Source organism: Pan paniscus, chromosome 17 (genome assembly GCF_029289425.2).
Source record: "Pan paniscus chromosome 17, NHGRI_mPanPan1-v2.0_pri, whole genome shotgun sequence".
In the NCBI taxonomy this organism is placed as follows: Eukaryota; Metazoa; Chordata; class Mammalia; order Primates; family Hominidae; genus Pan; species Pan paniscus.
In genome coordinates, this window is record NC_073266.2 from 91,659,301 (window position 1) to 91,674,401 (window position 15,101).

At 40.7% G+C, this 15,101-nt stretch overlaps 1 protein-coding gene across 6 annotated transcripts in view; it reads right to left on the reverse strand.

Annotated features, from left to right (window-relative positions):
• Positions 1 to 15,101, reverse strand: part of FBXO15 (F-box protein 15) — a 74,028-nt gene that overhangs the window by 55,729 nt on the left and 3,198 nt on the right. For 5 of the 6 annotated variants that reach the window (XM_003827292.4, XM_055102361.1, XM_055102364.1 and 2 more), the window contains exons 2-5: positions 10,798 to 10,908; positions 6,371 to 6,475; positions 1,018 to 1,260; positions 9 to 218 (exon numbers count right to left, since the gene is read on the reverse strand). In XM_003827292.4, coding sequence (XP_003827340.3) covers positions 9 to 218; positions 1,018 to 1,260; positions 6,371 to 6,475; positions 10,798 to 10,908 — 669 coding nt within the window. Of the gene's footprint in view, positions 1 to 8; positions 219 to 1,017; positions 1,261 to 6,370; positions 6,476 to 10,797; positions 10,909 to 11,154; positions 11,205 to 15,101 lie in introns of all 6 variants that reach the window. The other variant, XM_055102362.1, reaches the window with a different exon arrangement.

Genomic DNA, 15,101 nt, shown 5'->3' on the forward strand with positions numbered 1-15,101 from the left:
GTACTTACCTATGTTTGGTGGGAGTTTTATACCAGTCGGTAAAAACTGGTGTCATGCCACATAAATCTAAGGTTGACAATGATGCTAGGCACGGCCATTTTTTGCCATACCATATAACAGTAACTGATGTGTCATTTATGGAAAGATCAACATGCTCCATGATATATTCTTTTCCACTTTTTTCTTTCAGTATAATTGCCCAACCTAAACCAAATATTCTGGAGAAAGAAAAAAAAACTAACAATGTTTGCCTCATTGAAAAAAAAAATGCTAAAGGCAATTTCACATATCTTCTCTAAAGCATCTAGTTCCTTAAAAGCCAAAGTCAAAATTCTCAGAATGTGCCCAGTATAATTTTCATTTCAACAATAGTACTCTCTTTAGACTTTTTCTCCTCACCTAACACCCACCGAACATCCATGATTTTCCAGGTACTGGCAATATATAAATAAGACAAAGGTTCTGCCCAGAAAAGAGACCTTGAACATTCTTATTGTACTATAGCAGATAAGTAGGTTACTTCTGCTTTTCATTAAAACTTTAGGCTACTTACTAGTTATCCCTCTGTCTCTGCAAGAAATTGGTTCTAGGAACCCCATGATACCAAAATCTGTGGACGTTCAAGTCCCTTATATAAATGGCATAGTATCTGCATATAACCTACACACCTCCTCCCATATTCTTTAAATCATCTTGAGATTACTTATAATACCTAATACAATGTAAATGCTGTGCAAACTGTTGTTATTATGTATAATGTACTGGTTTTATTTGTATTCTTTTTTATACTGTTATTATTGTTTCAGGTTCCCCCCCACCAGTACTTCTGATCTGCAGTTGGTTGAATCAGCAGATGCAGAAGGCTATGCGGAATAGGAAAATGATACATATTTTACAGATGCACAAAACACACAAAAATACTAGAGACAGTCCCACACAATCTAAACTGCACATATGTCCTACGTACACGATACTTTGAGCTGATGCCATCATTCTCTTTTGGAACACACTGCGTACCTGAGGGCCTCTTTGGTCTTAACTGGAAGGCCTGTGTAAGGGTTGACAGGTTTGAGAATGTCAGCTAGTGCGGCTTTTACAGATGCTATTTGTTTTGTGATATATTCTTTCTTCCAATAACCAGCTTCTTTATCCTGAACTGACAGAAAGCTCATAGACATAGCTATCTTCTCTACTGAATTAAATTTCCAATTTGATCTTGCAGGTGAAAAAGCAGTTGAGTAGATTCCGATCCAAATAAAACTGGAGGGAAAAGAGGAAATATGTTAACTAAGAGACACTGTCACCTACCTTAGTCATAATATATCAAATTAGAGATGCATAATATTTTCAAATAATCCAATTCCATGAATAAGCCAAGCTGAATATTTACAGTTGAACGTTCATCTGTTAAAGTGAATTGCAGTTTGAGATTTAGTGTTTTAAATTCAACACCACCAAAAACACATTTTAAAAAAAGGAAAAGCCCATTTCCCAGGGTCAGGTCTCAAGTGAGTAATCTCATGTTATTTAGGATCATCCAAACGACTGCCCTCTTATACCAGTAATGGAATAGGAAATATATTATTTAAACATAACGGAAAGTATATGTAGTATGATTCTTGTTTTTAAATACATACATGCTTTTAAAAAGATCAGAAAGGATGTATGTACACACACCAAGAAATTTCTATAGGGAACAACGGAATTGAACACTCTTTTTGCTATTTTTTAACTTTCAACAAGGAATAGGCTTTCACAAAGAGAAAAAAAGTGAAGGTTTTTAATGGTAACAACTAAACAATAGTTAACATTAAATTTTGTCAACACTTACTATGTGTCAAGCATCGTTTAACCACTTTATGTATTATACATGACTCATTTATTCCTCAGAAAGAAACCAGGAGGTGCTGGTATTCCTGTCCCCACTGCATAGATGCTGTAACTGAGGCTCAGATGCAAGGTGAGCTGGCCCAGGTCTGTGCACTCAAGTGTATAGTGAAGCTGGGATCTGAACCAGAGCTCACACTCTTATCACCTGGGTTTCACTGCCTCTTCAATCACAAAGAAATGGGTCAAAGAAACTGAATAAGCTCCCCAAATTCAGAGAGCCAATAAGCCTCAATGTTGGAATTCAAATTCAGCTCTGACTCAAAGTCTGTTCCTTCCACTCATCTCTACTAAGAGGGCAGGAGAAGCCCCACGAGTGGTGGCAGTGAGCTGGCCTGAGGGCTCCTCCCTCTCAGCCAGTACTCTCCACCAGGAAAGAGAAGGAAGACACAGGGAAAACTGAGGCAGTGGTTAAAATCAATTCCTTATCTGAAAGGCAAACTTTGCATTTTAAACATTAATGATTTGCTCATTTAGGTCTCCACATTACTACTCAGAGCAGCATGGGATGAAGCAGTCAATGGCCTGGAGGCTGCAAGGAAAAAGCGATTCCCCCACAGAGCAGTGGTCCTGAACTGCAGCAGGACCCCTGGGGATAACTGGGTGCTCTGGGGAGGCAGAGCTATTTCCTTAACCACAGCAGAAAAGGACCATTTCTCAAACACGTGACTTCGGAACACCACCTCCTTGACTCAGACATTACATGGACTTCCCAACAAATGCAAGCTCACATATAGTCAGACCCTGGTTGAATTCTCTTCCTAGTGTGGGTTTCTCAAGTCATTTCTCACTCTGCAAAATCACTTCATGCCTAGCTTTTATATTAAAGTGTTTGTGTTTTCAATTCAGAAATCTCTAGACTTTCCTATGTAAGCGGACAGATGCAATGCGATGATGAGTTGAGTACATTTAAGTAAAGCTGAAACTGTTTCACCAAAATCCTTTGAATAGACACTTTTAAAACTCCCTTTGCATAAAAGCTTGTTTGTGTTTTCTTCACATGTATTTTATTCAGCATCTCACCCTATGTAAGTATTCCTTTAGCAGGACCTTTATGGAGCCTTGAATTCCTCACATCAGCACTATCTAAACAACCTCTGATACTATTTTTACATGCGTTAGCACTTACCAACTGCAAAAACAAACACTGCCGCAGAGATGGGAATCACAGCATAAACTCCACATGCAGTGAGTAACCATAACCACAACTAACATTCGTATGATGAACTATGTTCACACACATGATCATATATTACTTACCGTAAGTGAACCTAAGTGAAAACATTTTATATTGCAGATGGTTCCCCTTGATTTTTTATAATATACAAATGTTAAGGTTCAGATACCTTTCACAGTCTCCAAACACATTTACTTCTTGATCCCCAAATGCTCCATCCTGTTAGAAGGCCTAGTCAGATTCGAGGACGAGGGCATATTTATCCAACAGAACTACCAACAGGCTCAGGGAAACTCAAACAAGTTGTTTAGAAAATGGGGCCAACTTAATGTTCAGATAAATAGTGTTTGCCAGAGTACATGGCAAATAAAACCCCCTTGTGATAAACCAGATGTCACCTCATCCACACATCCCTGTTTTTCTCACGCAGAGACAGGGTTCACACAGAAGGGAGTAGCCCCGCTGCTGGGATGGGGCACTGGGGAGCCCCCTGCCCTTCAAGCGTGCCTGCCCATAAGTCATCAGTGTAACTCACTACACTATGTGTGCTTCCCCTCTCTTCAGAAGCAACGCTTAGAATACACTGTAAACTTTTCAAAAACACATATTGATTACTTGTTCAATTATCACACATCCTTTTCTGTAGTCTGACTTCATGATCAGACGTTGACTTTAAGAGTCAGACTATGACTCTTTAGGTCCTTTAGCAGGACCTAAAAAGTGCAATTCAACTTAGCACAATTAAATATGTCTTTTGAAAAAGAAAAGAAATGTGAGTGCAATTTCATCAGTAGCTCATATTTCCAAACGGCAACTTCCAAGAAAGTGAGGAGGGCACACAAATAATACTAAAAGTATGCAAAAAACATCACTAGAGCAATGCTCCAAATCTGATTCCAGGCCTGGTTTCTTCACCATGCAGGTGAAGTGGAGAGAGAAGACAGTAAAGAAACTAAGAAATATACAATTTATCAGCTTATCTGAAGAGTCTGAGTTCTACCCTTAAATAAAGTGGGAACCCTCCAGAATGCTAGTTTTAGATATTTGGTTGACTCCTTCCTTGAAAAATGCCTTGCTGTGCTTTCTTTTAGTGACCACCTTCATCTCTTATTAGATCATTGTCGTAGTCTCTTTGTGTTGCTACAAAGGAATACTTGAGGCTGGGTAATCTGTAAAGGAAAGAGGTTTATTTGGCTCATAGTTCTGCAGGCTATACAAGGAGCACAACACCAGCATCTGCCTCTGGTGAAGCCTCAGGAAGCTTCTATACGTGGCAGAAAACCAAGGCGAGCCAACTGTGCAGAGATCACATGGCAGAGAGAGAGAAGTAGAGTGAGCGAGCAAGAGAGAAGGAAGGGAGGTCTGCCAGGCTCTTTTAAACAACCAGCTCTAGAGCAAGAACTACAAGGAAGGCACCAAGCCATTCAGGAGGGATCTGTTCCCATGACCCAGATGACTCCCATTAGGCCCCACTTCCAACTCTGGGGATCAAATTTCAACATGAGGCTTGGGGAAACAAACAAATCTCAACTACGTAAACTACAACAATCATTAAGGAAGGGAAATGTAGAAATTGCTCTAATTCATTCTATAACTACTGTGAAGAACATTATTAGTTCATTCATTGATATGTGTATGTGTGTGTTTGTGTGTGTGTGTGCATGTATTGACATAGACATACATATATTCTTCCATATAGGAAACATCTCTTTAAATTGAAAGAAAAATCACCCTTTCCAACTAGGGAACAGTGTATGTCCTCTTCAGAGTATGACAATGGTTGAGGACAGCTTTAATGAGATCTGAGGGCTTATTCTGAGTTCCTCACTTAAGTGGCATACACCTAACAACAAAGATGGACTAGATTAGTTATTTCGGAACTTGACTATTCATTAGCATGACCTGGAGAATTTTTTTTTTTTTTTTTTTTTTTGAGATGGAGTCTCGCTCTGTCACCCAGGCTAGAGTGCAGTGGCGATCTCAGCTCACTGCAAGCTCCACCTCCCAGGTTCACGCCACTCTCCGGCCTCAGCCTCCCAAGTAGCTGGGACTACAGGCGCCTGCCACCATGCCCAGCTAATTTTTTGTATTTTTAGTAGAGACGGGGTTTCACCGTGTTAGCCAGGATGGTCTCGATCTCCTGACCTCGTGATCCGCCCGCCTCGGCCTCCCAAAGTGCTGGGATTATAGGTGTGAGCCACTGCACCTGGCTGGAGAATTTTTAAAATACAGATTTCAGAGCACTAAATTATAATCTCTAGAAATGCAGACTAGGGATGGAAATGTTTTAAACTTTCCCAGGTGGTTCATATGTAGTCTTCCCTGGATGGCATTTGAGAACCACTGCACTAAATGACATTCTTGTCCACCATGTTCCAGGGTTAACTAATACGACAGCTCTCCTTCTGCCACTCTCCGTCTCCTTACCTAGCAAACAAAACCATCGGTTAAAACCGGCATTCCCTCTCATCTTGCTGATCTCCCCAGCTGACATGTAGGTTCTATGTAGGAATGACGTTTGTCTGATCTTTTGATGCTAAATGAGAGAGGGGCCTAAAAAGCCAAGATGTTCTGTTGTAAGCCACGAAATCCTCACTGAAAGGAGGATTCCACCATCTCTCCCTCCAAGATACAATTCTGAGATGCAGGCTAAGATTATAGTGACAAACAGAAGCAGAGGTTTCTCCCCTTCCTTCCTAGATCCACCCCCTGCAAGACCAGATGACCACAGGTGAACCCCTCTCTTTTGGCTCCCTTCATCCAAGCGTACAGCCTCTAGGAGAGGACAGTCTTGGCCTCTCTATATCCATTTCGCCCTCCCCACAGAGTAAGTTAACTTGATTGGCATGTTTGGGAGGAGAAGCTAAGTACACCTAACTCAGTCTCTTCCTTCTCTTTCTTTAGGATCTGCTTGGCCATCAGCAGAGAGCACTCATTCTGCTCTGCAAATGCACGGCCAGGGTCAAAGCCAGCAGGTCCCTGCAGTGCTGCTTGAGACTCTGTGGTTAGGTCTGATTCTGTGGGGAATACAGCAAAGACCTCCTGGCAACAGACCTGAAGCTGCATTCTGTAACAGCTACAGCAATAACAAGTTTGATTTTTTTGTTCCATGCAAAGTATATTCCTTTAAGCATATAAATGCAAATATTTGAAAATTTCATAGTTAAAGCATTTGACATTTCCACTTGTGTGTAAAAATACTCTTGAATTCTCTTAAATTCTTAAAAATGGTTAAAAAGTTACTAGTTTTCCTGACTTCCATCAAACTGTCATTAAAACATAACAGAGACTTGGATTTCTGCTTACTTGTCATTGGCTAGATGATAAAAGCGCCTGCTCACACATCCAGTACACAGAAGGCTCACAGCATCCAAGTAGGAAAATATCTTCAGCAAGATTTCTGAAGGCATTCTGCAAAAACAGAAAAAGAAAAAAAAAATCACCAGAGTGGACCAAGGCTTAATCTGCAGATTACCCAGAGAACAACTGGCTGCTCATCTCTAAATAGAAGGCCATAGAGAGACCCCTCCTGTACAAGAGGCAAACTGTACCCTCATCTTCAATTACTTTCTTTATTGAAATGTTCTGGTTGTTCTGGTTATTCTAATTCTCATGACATAAACCATAAATAGAGCCAAGGGTTGGAAGAGCTAACTTCCTCAGCATTTTAATCACGTTCATACACTGTGAATCAACAGGCAGGATTTCAATGTCCCCCATGAAACTGTGTATTTTTTTATTATTATTTTTGTAGAGATAGGGTCTTGCTCTGTTACTCAGGCTAGAATGCAGTGGCATGATCAGGGTTCACTGCAGCCCAGAACTCCTAGGCTCCAGCCATTCTCCCGCCTCAGCCTCCCCAGCAGCTGGACTACAGGCGCACACCGCCAAGCCTGGCTAATTTTTTGTATTTTTTGTGCAATTTCACCATGTTGCCCACCAAACCTGGCCTAAACTAGGTATGTTTCTTTAGTGAGATAAAAAGAGAATCAGAGAACATATTCTTAGATATTAATAAGAAAAACACAGAATCTCTTTCCCCAAAAAAGTAAGTATAATGGGAAATAGCAGCTTATTCCCACCTCGCCCACACCGATCCCAGGCGCCACCTTCTGAGCACCCTTGGGCTTTTGACTGCTTCCTCTGGGGCTTCAAGGAAACACCAAGGGCCATAAGTTTTTTCTGAAGTGTCTGTTTTATTTGTATGCCTAAATATGATAGTGAGATATAGTCTCAATATTCCACCTATTTCTATGATCTCAGAATTCTATAAAACACAGTAATAATCTGAAAGCGACTAGAAAGTATCACTAGTGTCAAGAAGTCAGGAGTGCGCCTCTATGAATCTTCAGCAAAAGGGCAAGCGGCAACAGAGCTACCACAGATTGTATCAAGGGTCGGTGGGGGGCAGTTCTAGGGATAAAGGAGTGAGGGGAGAAATCTTTTGTCCAATTTAAAAGGGCTTGCCCATACTGTCTACTTGTGATTGTTATGATTTTAAATTTGTTTATTTTTCAAGAAAATGAGGTAACTGGGTGTTTCACAGGAAAATAATCAGTCCTATAACTCCGATAATACTGAGAAAGAATAAAGTAGATCCTCAGAAAAAAGACAGTTAACGTTATGCCTGTTGGATATGTATCACTATGTAAATGTCCCCACTGCTCAAAGCTCCAGCTATAGTTAACCAGAGACGTTCTGAGAGTTTAAACGAAAAGCTTTGCTTAAGCATTAATTAAATCAGTCCCCAAAATAAAACCCCTCCCATTCAGAGTCAATAAATTAGATCCTTTCAATGAGAAAAAGTCTCCAATGCTAGAGACAGCAAAGTTGCAAGAAAACATATTTTTGTGACCATTTGGATTATTCATTGCATATAATTTTTATATTTTGATTTAACTATTTCACAAAACTTCATATCTATTATTTTTTAAATCAGTACCATTGAACAAAAAAACAGAGCTGGGCTTAAAGACATTTCAGAAAAGTATCCAGCAACTACCAGAATTATTTAACTGGAATAAAATCCCATTCAAGACTGGCATTCAGCAGGTTTTTACCTTCCTCCCCACTGGACTAACCTAATGAAAAGGGGGGTACTCTGTGTCCTTCTAGCAAAAGGAGAAAATCTCTACTTTATAGTTAAGACAGTGGAGATCGAATACATTCTTAATCATTGTTCAAATAATTTCTTCTAACCTGGTACAATCAATGTTTACACCCATATTGGATTACTTTCTGTTGGATTCTAGTTATTTCACTTTGTGTGGGGTAAGGAGACAGGATGATAGGGAGATAAGGGAATTAAAGAAGTTCAGAATGTAGAACAAAGAAACTGCTCTAAACCAACAAGCTTCCCTGAGAATGTTAATTTGTGCATGTTCATTTTCAGTACTGTGGGAATTCAAATGTGAACATGTCCTTGTCCCTGCTTCATATTGTGGATCTATCTCAATATTCCTGCTTTCCTCACTTTCTTCCCCCTGTTCCGATGGAGAATGCTCATTTCCTCCCATCAAAGCACCTGTGCTCTAGGTCCCCACGGTTTCTGCACAAGGACCTCAGCCTCCGGTTCCTGCCTCCCTCTTCCACACTGTTCATAGGAGCCTCTGAATCACCCTGAATCTCTCATCTGAAACTGCACTCTTCCTTTGGTTCTCCCCACCCCCATCTCTCTGGAGCCGCCACCTAATTTCTAGGCTCCCTCACACTGCCAAGCTCTGCGAAAGAACAAAAGAAAACAAAACACTTGTCTACACCTGTTGCCTCCACCTCCAAGCTCCCTAATTTTTGCTTTCTACATTCCAGTGTGGAATAGAACACACGCAAATAGGAAAATGAGCGGCCAGCCCCTTCCCTTGCATTCACCTGCAACAGCTGTGAGGGGCCACCATGCCCTGCTGCCTCCTCCCCCCGCCTCCCCAGGCCGCAGGTCACTGACTGCTCTTGTGTTGCAGGCTCTCTCCTCTTCTGCTTCACACACAGCCTCTCCTCAATGTCTTGGACCTCAGGGCTCTTCCCTGCCTGCTTGGTTGGTTCTCACTGCCGCAGGTCCTCCAAGCTTGCTCCTGAGTCGCCTTTGCCTTCCCTTCCCCACCCTTTCCCTAAGCCACCTCACCCAGCTCCATGACTGCTGACCCCACCAGGCCTCATCCTGAGCCAGACTGACACATCCATCATCCATCTGGCATCCTCCTTTGCACCTATCCCAGGCATCTCAGCTGTAACCAGTCCAAAATCATTATCATGGCCCTCTCTTCTGCCCTGACCCCACCTCTCTTCCATCTCAGTCAACAGCACCTCAACCTGTGCTACTGCTTCAGCCAACAGCTCTGGATTCCTACTTGCCTGTTTCCCCCTCACACCTACATTAATTCATAAATGAATCATGTCAGCCATGCCCCCAACTATATCTCCCGCTTGCCTGTGTCTCTCCATCTTCCCTACTTCTAGAGAAGAGAGGTAAACAAATAAACAAGATAATTTGGGAAATTACATGGCATCCACACTCCTCCCCAGAGCCTGGTAGCCCGCCTGATGGGCTCCCCGACCCCCACACTGTTCCTGCAGCATCTGGAGCCCCCACCACCACACCTCTGGTCTCCCCTCGCTGGCAAGCTCCTCTCAAAGCTCCTGAATCTCAATGTTCAGTTCTCATCTTAAATGCACCTCCTCAAATAAGTCTTTCCTTACCATGCCACCCCATTATTCTGGATTTGGGGATCCATTTGTTTTCTCGACAACAGGTATCCCAGCTTACTGTATTTTAAATCTGCCTCCCCGACTAATCATCAGCTTCATGAGAACATGTGAGTGGCTCACCATTTCTGTCCCAGCACCAAGAACAGTATCTGCTACAGAGTAGGTCCTCAAATATTTAATGGATGGACTAACCAAATGAATATTTGCTCCATTTCTCATATCAGATGACTGTAAAACAGCCTATTCCCAGAGCATAGGGTTTTAAGCTGAAATTAATGTCCTTAATTAAATATCCTTTCTGGCTTTTCTTTTTTAAAATACACTGAAATGTGTATACAGATATGTACACTGTTAGCTGAGCAAGCTGTGATACAGTATTAAAAGCCCAGAACTTGAAATCAGGCAACTTATATCTGAATCACACAGTTCTGCAATATGCAGACTACGTGGGCCTAGCTTCCTGCAGTGTAAAATGTCTCTCTGTGATCATCTCAAGCTTTCAGGCTCCCCATGAGGCTTAGCATATAATCGGTGTTCCATAAATGTTACTACAGTACAAATTTATGGACTTCTGAGCATCAATTACACATAATAACTTTTTAAAGCTTCTGTGGATCTTGGTGCTGAGGGTCACAGCACAGAATCTTGCCATGGCAAATGGGCTCCCAGATATTGAAAGCTGAGAAATGAACAGAGCTCTTGAGCTTTCAGGAAAACACACTTTAATCTTCTTTCTCCTTTTTCAAGGGTCTTTATCAACTCAAAAGTGAATATTTTTGAAGAACATTTTAATAAAAGGAAAATTCAATTTACTTGTCACTTCTTGAAGTTTCGTTTCATAAAGTTCATCTCATAAGGATAGTGGTGACAGGCCCATGACTCATCAAATGCTCCATGCTGTACTGTCTTCCTACACAATCCTATTCTTAGCAAGCTCAAAATAGCAACTTGGTATATACAGCATCATAACTTTCTCTAATAACCCCATGCCTAGAGGCCCCCAAAAGTGACAGTCTACTTCTGCTACTTACCCATCCAGGAACCCAGAACAGCAGGAGAAAGAGCTCTCCCAGTGCTGTCCACCTCTGGCATGGCACCTCAGGGCAGCAGAGCCTGCAGAAAGCTTGACCCCTGGCCCCTTTCTGAAAGTAAATGTGGGAAATTCAAATTATGTAATTACCAAATGAGGTGAATTATCTATTCCCTTCTACAAAATTCCAAAGGATTCATAAACTCCAAAGATTACTCATTGAAAAACTTAATTTCTGCAAAGAAAAAAGGAAGGGAGGAAGAAAAGATGGTAAGGAAGGAAGAAAGGGAGGGAGAAGGAAGGAAGAGACAGTGAAACCTTTAGTGTCCTGGTAAGGAAACCTGAAGACCGTACTTACTCTGATGTGCTTTCACCCGAAGGTTTAGAAATATACACTCTCACTGTAGGCTTTCAACATATCAAAGAGGTGTTATCAAATACATTTAATGGAAACAAAAAGGATACAGTTAGTGTACTGATTAGCCAATTTGGATATAACAGAAACCATTAAAGTTTTTTTTAAAAACTTACAATTAGTGAACTAGAACTGTCAACATAACACACAATCTACAACTTTTCTGATCTTTGAAGGTTCCAACTCTAGCTTTTGCAGTCATAGACAAACTACCAAATACTCATCCACAAACTTTTACATTTTAACCTCTCCCATTCAATGCAATATAGTTTCACTGGCCATCTTTTTATTTTAGTGGTACAGAAAACAGTAGTGCATCTTAGAATGAATGGTTTTTTAGATTCAATGAAATAGCGTATAATATTTTTATGCAGTAAGTCTTTTTCAGAGGTTCCTAAAGTAAATTTTATTAAGGTCAGTCCTCAAAATGAGTAGTACTCAGCAGCACCTTGAGGGAATCTGAAACACCAGAAAATCATACAGCTCACAGCCTCCATGTCTAGGCAGCAGCACACCCGGAGAGCCATGAGTGGTTACACTATTTCTCTAGGAAAGGTTTGGAAGCTTCTGCTTTAAGCAACATACAACACACAGGTATTGGATATTGGCGCACCTCCTTCCTGATGTGCTATTTAAGAAGTGGCTAAATCCTAGAGAGTACATTATGTATACGCTCAGTTCACCAACATCATTGCTTCGAATATGTACTTTGTGCACTGACAGTTTAACCACCCTCACTTTTTCATACCAGGCCAATTCCCCAGATATAGTTGAAACAACATTCATAAAGGAGGGCAACAATTGGGAGCAAAAACAGAGATGCCTTAAGAACTTGGAAGAAAAAGTAATGAACCAACCCCCCTGAAAGCTGAAGTATGAAATCCACACACAACCGGTCTTAACAGAGGATGGCCCTCAACTCTGAGCACAACCTATTAGATGACACAAGTGGTGAAAAAGGAGCCCTTGCCCTAGGCATCAGCTGGCCAGGTGACAGTGTAGCCTGGAGCCTACCGCAAGACAGCATCATGATATGCAGCACGCACTCAAATCACCCACTGGCACCTGGCTGCCCTGCTCCCCAGGCACAATTCTCCACATGCTTCCAAGCAGCTACAGAGTAAATTCCTCTTCCCTTTGTGAATTTTTCTCTCTAGAAAAAAGCACAGTAGCTGGTACAGGATAGGCCCTCCACAAATATTAGTGATCAGCTGCTCCACTGGCATCTCAACAAAGAAGTTGCATAAGGTAAACTTTTCCAGATCCTGTAAGAGTAAAAATGCACCGAGGAAAAAAAATGCTGGCTCCACATGCCTTTCCATCCCAGCTTCAGTAAAAGGTGCTTAATATACTTTTGGTCTTATATGACTTTCTAGCCAATGGTTTTCAATCTGTGCTCTGCAGGGCAGGAAGACAGGGAGAAAGGACAGGAACAAATGCTAATTGGGACATTTTTGCAATACCCTCTCCTCCTTTAATCAGATAATTCTACCTGTGTTATATATTTTTGTACTTCCGTTAGAAATTTTGTTTAAACACAGATTTCCACAGGAGAAAAGCTTAGGCTCCATTAACATGGTCCTAACATAGTAATCATAAGTAAAATATCATTTCCTACTTGCATTCGTCTCCTAAGACTGCCTTCACAAACTGGGTGACTCAGAACAACAGAAATGTATTATGTCTCAGTAGCCAGATGTCCAAAACCCAAGTTGTCAACAGGGCCATGCTCCCTCTGAAGGCTCTAGGGAGGATCATTCCTTTTTCTGGTGGTTGCCAGAAATCCTTGGTGTCCCTTAGTTTGTGTCAGCATAACTCTAATCTCGGCCCCCATCTTCACAGAGCAATCTTCCCTCTAGGCATATCTGTCTCTGTGCCTCTTCTCATAAGGATATCATTCATATTGCACTTAGGGCCCTCCCTCATCCAGTATGACCTCACCTTAACTAATTATACCTGCAGAGACCCTATATCTAAAGAAAGTCACATCCTGGGGTTCCAGATGGACATAAATAACTTTAGAAGGTATAATACACTTTGTTTACTGTCAATAGTTAACACGGTAAACAAATTTATAATACATTCTAAAATTATTTAAAAGCATGACTTATTTTTAAGTGGTTATTATTCTTATAAAGTCTGTATTGACTTATATTACATATTCAAAGATAAAATATCTATAATTGATAAAGGATTCTAACACTTAAGCTTCAAATAAAGGGAATTTCTATCATTCCTTCATCAAACAATAACAATTCCTATCAGGAGCTCCAAACCTGTAACCCTTAAGCCTATGGGAGTGTGGGGGTTGGCTGTACCTAGAATCTGAGTCCACACATACCCTAAGCATCATATGAATAATTAAGATATATATATACTTTAAACATAAATATTATTGTAGTTCATCAAATATAATTTTATTTAAGATATTAAATAAATACCTTACTGAATCAGTAACAGTTTTTTGTCATTATTTATTTCCTCAATAAGAAGCCAGAAAAATAAAAACTGTTACCTTAGGCCTTTCCAAGAGAACCAAAGAAAAGTAAATTCATCTGATGGATCAATTTTAATCCAGCAATTGGCAAATACCAAATAAATGATGATGATTCATGCTGGCTATGTTACAAAGAAACAGGCATCCTCATTTACTGCCCGTAAGACAAGATACAGTGGTACAAACGTTATGGAAAGCCAAATCTGATATTGGAAACCAGGATCCTTAAAAAGCACATATGCTCCTTTAAGCCGGGAATTCCACTTCTAGAAATGTGCACAGACAGTTCACTCAAGAAATGTCCATCTCAGAGTTGTCTGCACTGGGGGAAAAAATACTAAAAACGGTATAGAGATTGGTTAAATTGCATGGCCTCCATAGAGTTAACAATGTTTAGTCACTTAAAATATAGATTTTCAACCCAGGTTAAGTGTTTGAATTAGAAACAGGTCCCTGATGTCCTCCAGGTGTCTATATGGCTTGCTCCCTCACTTTCTTCAGCCATTTACTACAATGTCACCATCTCACTGAGACCTTCCTTGGCTATTATATTTAAACTGCAATCCAGTCCCCTCTGCCACACACATGCACTTTGTGTCCTTTCTCTGTTTCTCTCCTTAGCACACATCACCATCCAACACTATACATTTAACCTGCCTGTCTTGCTTACTATCGCTGGAATGACATGGGCAGTTATACTGCACGGGTTTGTTCACTGCTGATCATTCAGCACCCACAATATGCCTGGCATGCGAGCAGCATTCAATAAATATCGCTGAATCACTAACAGTATAACTGAGAAAGCAGGTTATATCAGTATATACTACTAGGTTGGTGCTAAAGTAATTGCGGCTTTTGCCATTACTTTCAGTAACAAAAACCACAATTACTTTTGCACCAACCTAATACATAAACTTATTTTTCTATTTCTCTAAGAGGAAAAGTAAATATATGCATACAAAGAAAAGAGATCTAGAGACACCAAGGTTTAACAGTTAACAGATCTGATTCATAGGATTACAAAATTTGTTGGTGAAGGTCTTTCTAAATGGGGACGATTTAGGGGGCATAACTCCATGTATGTTCTAATTTTTCTTAGCATATTGAATCTGTAATAAGTTGGGGGGTGGGGGTGTTGTTTTAATTTCAAACCTAAGAGTCACATGCAAAAGAAGGCCAGGGAATCACAGTTTGACAGCACAATCCTTGAGACTGGAGCAGTGGTTCTCAAAGGCATTCCTAGCAACAGAATCCTTGCAAAGAAACTGAAACCAGGTCCCCCGAAATCTGGGGGTACAGTCTGCAGCAAACTCAAAACTTCTTAGGAGTCTCCCAATTGATTTTAAAAATTAAAGCAAATACTGCATTCTACTAAATAATCTATCTGTCTTTG